This window comes from Pogona vitticeps, chromosome 2 (assembly GCF_051106095.1).
Source record: "Pogona vitticeps strain Pit_001003342236 chromosome 2, PviZW2.1, whole genome shotgun sequence".
Taxonomy (NCBI): Eukaryota; Metazoa; Chordata; class Lepidosauria; order Squamata; family Agamidae; genus Pogona; species Pogona vitticeps.
This window is the reverse complement of record NC_135784.1, coordinates 254,011,074-254,019,863: the sequence shown is the minus strand read 5'-3', so window position 1 is coordinate 254,019,863 and position 8,790 is coordinate 254,011,074. Positions and strand designations below refer to the sequence as shown.

Genomic DNA, 8,790 nt, shown 5'->3' with positions numbered 1-8,790 from the left:
TAAATGTTCTCAGCTTTCTGTTCTGGGTGCTGCTTTCATGGCTTTCCTCTGACTCACAAAAGTGCTTCCATGCCCCCCCCCCCGCTGCCTTATTGTTAGGTAGCTTCCTTTTATGTTCCTACGACCAGACTCCCAGCCACGTGAAGCTGGAGCCGGAGGGTGTGCGTGTAGACACAACCCTTCCAGGAGGTCACACTCAAACTCAAATATAAAACGAGCAAACAGAGAAGCGAGGATGCGTCTACACACAGGTGGAGGCAGAAGAGGGAGGCGTTCCTGCGGTCTGAGGACGGCAGCAGCGCGCGGGGAATGGCGGACGATGGGGAGGGAGGGAAAGAGGGCGACCGACAAGCCCTCTCACAAAAGTTACCAAACGGAGCGACAGAGAGAGAGAGAAAGGGTGACTCACTCTTCCCCACCGATAACGAACGGGGCACGCCCAAAGAAGAGCCCAAGAAGTGGGGCGGACGCCCCCGTCCTTCACTCCTTTTTCCTTATAAAGGCAACTGTGGAGTGCTACCTCCACTCTCGAGTCTCCGCGGTTGCGACACGGCAACGGGGTCCTTTCTTCCCCCTCCCCCGAAGAACAAAGTCCCTGTCATAACGTGTGCGCGTGTGTGGCGAGGTGCGCTTGCCGACGGCACTCCCTGCCCCCCCCCAAAAGGGACCCACCCCGCGCCCTGCGCACACCTTTTAAACCTCCAGCTAAGCACCCCGCCTCTTTTGTTCTCCGCAGGGTTGCCATTAGCCCCAAATCTTGAAAACGCCTCCTCCTCTCTCTACACACAAACACCGGGCCCGCCTCTTCTCTCTCCCGCCTCTCCTACTACAGCGCTCGTGTCTCTAAGCTCCGTAGGGCTAGACTCGGTGTGGGCCAGCCCAGGTGTTGCTGCTGCTGCTGCTGCCGCCGACCCCCTTGCCCTCCTTTCCTCCGCTTCTCCACGGGACACATAGTGAGTGGCTTTTTGCTTATAACCGGGGAGGGGGCTGCGTGGCGAGAGAGACACCCCACAGCTCAAGAGACTGACATGGGAGGGACGGGCTGCTGTCTGAAAGAAAGCTTGATGTTTGCACGAGGGCGGGCGCCGCGCTCCCTGGGAGGAGACGCCTTCGCCGACTTTTCCCGCTCCCTCCGTGCCTGGCGGAGGTGAAAGGAGAGGCGCTACTCTTGACAGAGATGCCTGTCTGCCGTTCAGCTTCAGGAGGTGCTTCATTTGATTCCTCCGCCTTGGAGCCTTTTTTTCTTCGACGACGACTGCTACTTTTTAGTGTGCCTCTGGCTCTCCAAAGTCGTGAGGGGATAGGCCGGGGTGGTGGTGGTGGTGGTGGTGGAAATCTAAGGTGTTCAAAGCAACCGAAACTTCTGCGCGTAGCCATGTTGGTCCCTGAACCCGCGGAGCTTCTTGCTCCTGGTTTGCTCAAGAAAGCGTTAGGCGAGCATGAGCCGAGCGAGCAGACTTTCGCAATGGGCAGGACTGCTCTTCACCGACGGGATAGTCAAAGAAAGACAAACGAGGGGGAGGGAGGGCTGGTACCGCCCTCTCCAAAGAAAGAAAGAAAATAAATATACTCTGGTTGCTTCGGGGGTAATAGGGAGTATCAGAACATGTGCAAAGTGCCTTCGTGTTTCCTGTTAGCAGCTGGGATTTTCGGGGAGAAATACTGTACCTACCTGATTCCTTAGAAGTGATGTTGATTGTTGCCAAGAGTAGTCTGCTGAGGGGGAATCCCTTCAGTCAGTTTCCTCCCATTTGTACAGACAGCGTATCAAAAGTCTTTCAATATATGGTTGGTGTTTATTGTTCTCTCTGTTGGGTATGTGTCTCTCTCTGTGTGAGAGAAGATGGAATCAGATACCCTTTTTTTCTGTTTTTATTGGGGTATTTGCATACCAGTTGATTGACTTCTTTTGAATTGTGTTGTTGCTTCTAGGGATAGACATATGAAAAAAAATATTCTCAGAATTTGCAGGAGGTTTTGGGATCTTTTAGTGTAGCACCTGATCATATTTTCCACTCTTTTGCTTATGAAGAAGTTCTTATTTTGTTTTGGAGAAAAAAATTGCCCTGAAAAATGAACCTTCCTGAATGCCAAAAGGTGGCAAATTCTGTACACATAGCCTCATGACCCAGAATCACACTGCCTCTACAGGCCAGAGTTAATGATACAACTCAAAGTCTCAGGAGAAGTAGGGACTGGCCTGGTAGGGATGTGCAGTCACCAGTCTTCACATTCTTTTCCTTTCTAATTCTCAATTTTTTTTCACCTATTATACACTTTTATTGGAATTACCAAACTGATGCCATTTCAAGGCTTTCTATTGTTTTCCTTTGAATTAGGTGCAATAAATTTTCTTCCATCCAGTGTTTAGTGTTATGTTAAATTTGTTTTGTACACATGACAAGCACCCATATTTGATTTTAGTATGACAAATGCAGAGAGAGAATGTCATTGTAGGAGTTCTCAGAAGGGGGAAAGATACAGTAAGTTCTAAGCCACCATGTTCATGACTGGGGGAAAACAAACAACAGATCATATGAGAATTCTGTTGCCCTCAAATAAGAAATTTCCTTCTGTAATTGCTTCTGCTAAAGTAAAATTATTTAACTCAGCAGTGCCTTTGCCCAGCTTCAAATAGAGAACTACTTAACTCTTCGGTGGAGTTCCTGTTTATATCCTTCCATCTCTGTAGCGGTACCTTACTTGTGGAAATTAGGTTGCATCATGTCCCAGTCAGAGTCCTCTGGTGAGGATGAGCCAGAAATTCTAGAACTGGATACTAGGAGGGATACTACCAGGCCCTGCAGATCCTGGACCCTAAAAGGACCAGAAGGCAAAACCTGCAGCTGATTGGAATGGGACCTCCACTCAGCCCATATGTACAGTGCAAGCTGAAATCTGGAAGGAAGGTACCAGGTGAAATGTCAGACCACAGGGAAAGGAGCCTTCTCAAGAGTAGGCAGTCTCAAAGCTCTTCCTCAGGAAGATCAAATGCTGCAGAAATCCTTTCCACGCAAGACAATGGCTTGCAGCTGAGGGTTGGATTGGGTCACAGAAGCCTAGTTTATTTGTAGATTGTTGGCTACTCAAAACAATAGTTTATTTGTTTCAGACATGGCCTGTTTGGCACCTAAACACTGTTTCTGATTACATGCTGTATAAGACCCTTAGGTTACCAGACTTAAGTCTTGTGGACATTCCTTGACAGCCTCTGACAACCTGGACTTCCTTCACCCAGTATTTCCTTTTTGACATTACCTCTGAATTGAAATTTTTTTGGTACAATTTTACTTGCCACTCTCTGAACTACATTGCTCTTGATTCTGGCTCCTCTGGCTGGGCTTGTTGGTATTTTTGTCTTTCCAAACTTCACCTCTGGAAGCCAAGCTGTTGATGAACATGATATATAGTGGCTCCTTTCTTGTTGAGCTGCTTCTGTGAATGGAGAAGTCTTCTGCAGCACTCCAAATGACTCTGGTTTTAAAAATAATTTTTAAAGTAGGATTTTGAAGTAGTTTTTAATGAGTAGCTTTTAATGATTTACATCTAATCATTCTTTGTGGTGAGGGTCATCCCCCCAAAACAAAGGGAGTCATCCAAACCGCTGACAGGAGGACCGCCCACCCTCAAGACCTTCGTCAACCCATTCGACTGCATCCATTCCAGTACAGACTCCAGGCAGTGCTGAAGGGACGGAACGGCATCTACTGAAGTAGGTGAAAAGGAGATGTAGAGCTGTGTGTCATCAGCATACTGATGGCACGATGCCCCACATCTCCTGATGACCCCACCCACCGGCCTCATGTAGATGTTAAACAGTATTGGAGAGATAATCGACCCCTGCGGCACCCCACAATTGAGGGTCCATGGGGTCGAGACATTCTTGCCAAGCTGTACTCTCTGGGGACGGTCCTCCAAGAAGGATTGGAGCCAGGCAAGTGCCAGGCCACCGATTCCTAGCTCAGCCTCCCCGGGAGGATACCATGGTCGACGGTATCGAAGGTGGCTGAGATGTCAAGGAGGACCAACAAGGACATGTTGCCCCCATTGGCCTCCCTCAATAGGTCATCCAACAGCACGACCAGTGCCGTTTCTGTACCATAGCACGGCCTAGAAGATGACGTAACTTAATCAGCTGGCAATATAAATCTTTAATTTAAAACCACCTAGCCTGCTACTTCAGGTTCTGAAGATCTCTAGGGATCTGTTTTATCCTGTGGAAACCTTTGGGAGCCTCAGAAGGAGAGGAAGGTTTTCATATTTGAAAACTGCAGCTTCCACTTCCACTGCCAGTAATCTGGTAGTGATTTTCTGGTATGAAAGGCTCCTGACCCTTCCCAATCATCATGATACATGATGTCCTGAGCCTCTTCTGAAAGTATGGCCAAAAGGATGAATAGTGAAGCCTCCTAGCGCCATAAGCGGAGAAGACTCCAGCATGAATCCTCAAGATCAAGGCAGCTAGCTCAGGCATGGGGGCAGCAGGATCAGCCAGGGGAATCCCTATTCTGTCCTGAATCCTCACTTTGAAATACAAATACTCACACCCAGCAGACTGGGACTTCTACATTCTGCTGAAGTCCTCTTTGGCTTCCAAGAGGGCACTTGAGTGCATTTGAGTCCGGATCCAACCCACATGGCTAAACCATGGGAAACATAGAAAGGCATTTTTTTAAAAAAACTACCATGTTTCCCTGAAAATAAGCCAGGGTCTTATATTAATTTTGCTCCAAAAACACAGTAGGGCTTATTTTCAGGGGATGTTTTATTTTTTCCATCTACGACAATCTACATTCAAATACAGTTATGTCATCTTCTGGTTGCGGCACAGTGGTGGAGGGCATGATTTCTCTTAAATAGGGCTTATTTATGGGGTAGGGCTTATATTACGAGCATCCTGAAAAATCATACTAGGGCTTATTTTCAGGTTAGGTCTTATTTTCGGGGAAACAGACAATTGCCTTTCTCCCTCTTTTTGCATTTTCTTCTTAGCATTTCAGCCAGGTTCATATCTTGTAATAGTGTTCCTAAATATTTTACTATCTTGCTTATATTTGACTTGGAATCAGCAGATAGCAATGAAACTGCCAAAAGGAAGGGACTCTTACAAAATATTTCCTGCTTCTAGAGAAGGAAAACCTGAGCACCAAAATATGTTAAAATTCATGTGGTGCTCCTAATAATGTCTGAGTAATGCAAGGGAATAGTCATGCAAATAGAGGTGGAAGTCGTTAAAGGAAAGGACAAAAAGTCTGATGGTAAAACAAAATTCTAAAAGATCTTTATTTTAGGGGGAAAAAAGGATAGAGAACTTACTACAGTAAGCCGCATACTTATTGCTTAAGGTCCTAGCAACAGTTGAAGAGAGGAAGTATCAATTCATGACATGTAGAACTCAAGCACTTAGTTGCAATAGCTATCAATGTTACAGTAATTAATTCTTAGACAATAGTCCCCATATCCCTCTCCCCCGGAATGTACAGAGCTATATACCATCTTGGTACAGTATATAGTGAGAAGACACTGTTGTATGGAATGTTCACCCTCTTTTATTCTGTTCTGTTCTATAGGTTTTTTTTTGGGGGGGGGGGAATTACATCCAAAATAAGCACTCTTGTGCCTCTGCACATGCCCAGTCATCATCATGCTTTTATCCACCCTTACAGATATGTTCTCAACATGATCAGTGCTCACAATCTGGTTACAAATGGGCAACTGCAGTTGTCCAGATATTTTTGCCCTACAATTTAACATTGGCCAAGCCAACATAGCCAGTGATGAAGGATAATGGGAACTGCACGGTTATATCTGGAGGGACATAGTTGTTTGCCTCTCAGTATTGAGTGGAAAAAATCTGAAAGGGACTTCTACCTAGGTTGCTTCATTGTGAGTAGAAGCTTCTGCTGGAGTTTTGTTTGCAACCTTTCATGTTATCATAGTTTGTGTAACTGGGAAGGACTTTTCTGGGCTGAGGTGATTGTGTATCTATCCGGCACTAACCAATCATTCCTTCTAGCCTTTGAATTAAAAGAGAACCGTGCCTCTCTGCTGTCTTCTTCCTTCCGTCTCCTTGGCTGGCGGCAGTTGTTTACTTGCTGTTGATCTGTTAATTTAGTTGCCAAGTACGTGTTCGGTAAAGAAAGAAGTATGCACATGTCTGTAACTTCAAGCAATTGTAAATAAAGAAATTATTGTTATTTTTTCTCTTACAAATATCTCGGAGTCCGATCTTACTGAAAGTAAGTGCTTTTAACTCAGGTGTCCCGGGGGGGGGGGAAAGAGTTAAATTTTGGTGTATACATGAGGTATTTATGCACATAATGGGATCAAATTCATTTGAGGGGCAGGGATTTTTTCTTCTCCTCTGCAAGAGATCTGTGTATTTTGAGGCAGATGTCAAATCAAGTCATTCAAATCTATTCCACATGTGAACACTTCTCTAGTTTGCATTATTATTATTATTATTATTATTGTTGTTGTTGTTGTTGTTGTTGTTGTTGTTGTTGTTGTTGTTGTTGTTGTTGTTTTCTGATATAAATAGTGCTATTGCCACATAGCAATAATTAAAGGATAGATACAATGCAGTCCGATTTGGAAGCCCCGATCAGCTGACTGGCACCTGCGCCAAACAGCTGGTGGGAGGCCTGCTGCTTGAAGCCAGCTTCTTCTCAGCACCTAGTGGCTTCAAGCAGTGGGTACACATTTCAGCTGGTTGCCACATGCACCCAGCCCTGCCAGGCAGCTGATTGGGGCTTCCAAAATCAGTGAAGGTGGTGGGGGTGGAGGGAAGGCCAAGGTGACAGCAGTGGTGGAAGGGAATCTGAGGTGGTGGGAGTGGCAGCGTCAGCAGTGGAGGGGAAGCAGAAGCGTGGTGGTGGAGGGGAAGTCGGCAGTAAAAGGGAGACTGAGGGAGGTAGCGGTGGAGGGGAAGTTGAGGTGGTTGAGGCAGAAGTAGAGGGGAGGCCAGAGTGGCAGTGGCAATGAGGATTAGGATGTACCAACCCAAATGTTTTGGATTTGGGCGAAGATCCATGTGACTTTAGCTCAAATAAAAACAAAAAGATCCTGCCCTGTTTTATTCTGGAAGTGGGACTAGGCCCACAGAGTGAGCTACTGAGACTAAGTGCCAATTACAGTGGTGCCTCAACTTACAACCGTCCCGACATATGACCATTTCGAGTTGTGACCAGCTCCGGCTGAAAATTTTGCTTCAACTTGTGGCTGGAGCTTAGAGTTGGAAACAGAAAAGAGGCAGGGGAAAAAGGCGGGGAATTCAAATGTAGGTACTAACCGTTGGTCAGCAAAGAGGCTGCTTCATTGTAGCTCTTTCGCCCCAACAGTTAGAGTGGGTGCATCGGAGGAGGCTTCGGACTGCCTGGTGCTGCTTTCTGCTCCTGAGTAAGTACATTTATTTGTTTTGCAGGATGGGTTTGGGGGGGGTTATGTTTCTGTGCTGTGATGTTTTTTCTTGTGTTTTTTTTCCACCCCATCGTATTCTGATGGGTCTGGCTGTGTGTGTAGGAGTGTTTTTTGTGATTTCTTTTTAGCCCAATCATGTTCTGATGGGGCTGGCTCTGTGTGGGGTGTTTTTTGTGATTATTTTTGTTGTGTTGTTATTTATTTATGCTTATCATTATTATTGGCTGGAATGGATTAATGGGGTTCCTATGTATTCCTATGGGAAATGGTGCTTCAATTTACGACCATTTCGAGTTATGCCCATCTTCTGGAACTGATTATGGTTGTAAGTCGAGGCACCACTGTAATGAAAAAGGGGTAGGCTCTTAACTATTCTCTTCTGTGGATCTTTATACTTTTACTGTGCAACAAAAAGGCACTTTATTAGAAATTCAAAAAAGGGCCATCACAACTGCAGAATAGGTTCTACTTGTCTTTAAACAAGTGTGAGCGGATGCCTTCCTTAGAATTCCCTGTTCGACATGGGAATGTTGTGGCTGAGACTGATATGTCTGGTCCTGTCTCATACACCTCATCCTTACTGAGAAATAATTATTTATCAGGGATATGGAGTTGCTCTGCTATTGTACTGTATTCCTCAAAGGGGTATGTCAGAATGGATTGTATAGGAGAATGTTGATTTTCCATCTTCAGTTCTGAAACAGAGAAGAAAAAATATGTTCATAAATAGTATTGGATGAAAGCTCAAGTGTCTAGTGGGGCAGAGAAATAATGTAATGTTAGCTCCTGTATGATGTTAAATAATTTGTGAATTAAAGTTGCCCTGTTTCATTGTTAAATCAGTTTTTTTGAAGTTATGCAGCTCAGAAGTGTATTTTAAAAATTTGATTACTTTGTGAAAAATTAATGTTAAAATCTTGGTAATGGAAAAAAAATCCTATTGTACAACTCTACGGTGCACTTGTGGTAGTTGCAAAATATCTGAGATAGAAGTTCAACCCTCAAAGTACTTCTGTTGATTCATTATGCAGTTGGTCATGCTGGGGAAGTGCAACCAACTACGCAACTGCATGGCAAAATCTCTTGTTGCTAGGTGTAATACCCTGCACATTTATGCCAATGTAACTTATATTAAGCTGGCATGAACAGGATACTGCTCCCTATTTGTCATCAGAAGCTGATTGTTCATCGAAAGTCTTGGCAAGCCTTGCTAAAATGATTCATGAGTTGTTAGAGGTCTTCAGCAGAATGGGCAACAATAGCTGCATCATCAGCGAAGAGGAAGTCCCACATGCATTTCAGCTGGACTTTGGTCTTTGCTCTAAATCTAGAGAGACTAAAGAGCTTTCCATCTCATCTAGTCCGGAGATA

At 45.1% G+C, this 8,790-nt stretch overlaps 1 protein-coding gene across 2 annotated transcripts in view; it reads left to right on the top strand.

Annotated features, from left to right (window-relative positions):
* The first annotated feature begins 670 nt into the window (after positions 1-670).
* Positions 671-8,790, top strand: part of TNFAIP8 (TNF alpha induced protein 8) — a 55,703-nt gene continuing 47,583 nt past the window's right edge. The window contains exons 1-2 of one of the 2 annotated variants that reach the window (XM_072992430.2): positions 671-953; positions 7,341-7,398. In XM_072992430.2, coding sequence (XP_072848531.1) covers position 7,398 — 1 coding nt within the window. In that variant the 5' untranslated portion in view covers positions 671-953; positions 7,341-7,397. The remainder of the gene's footprint in view (positions 954-7,340; positions 7,399-8,790) is intronic. The other variant, XM_020780065.3, reaches the window with a different exon arrangement.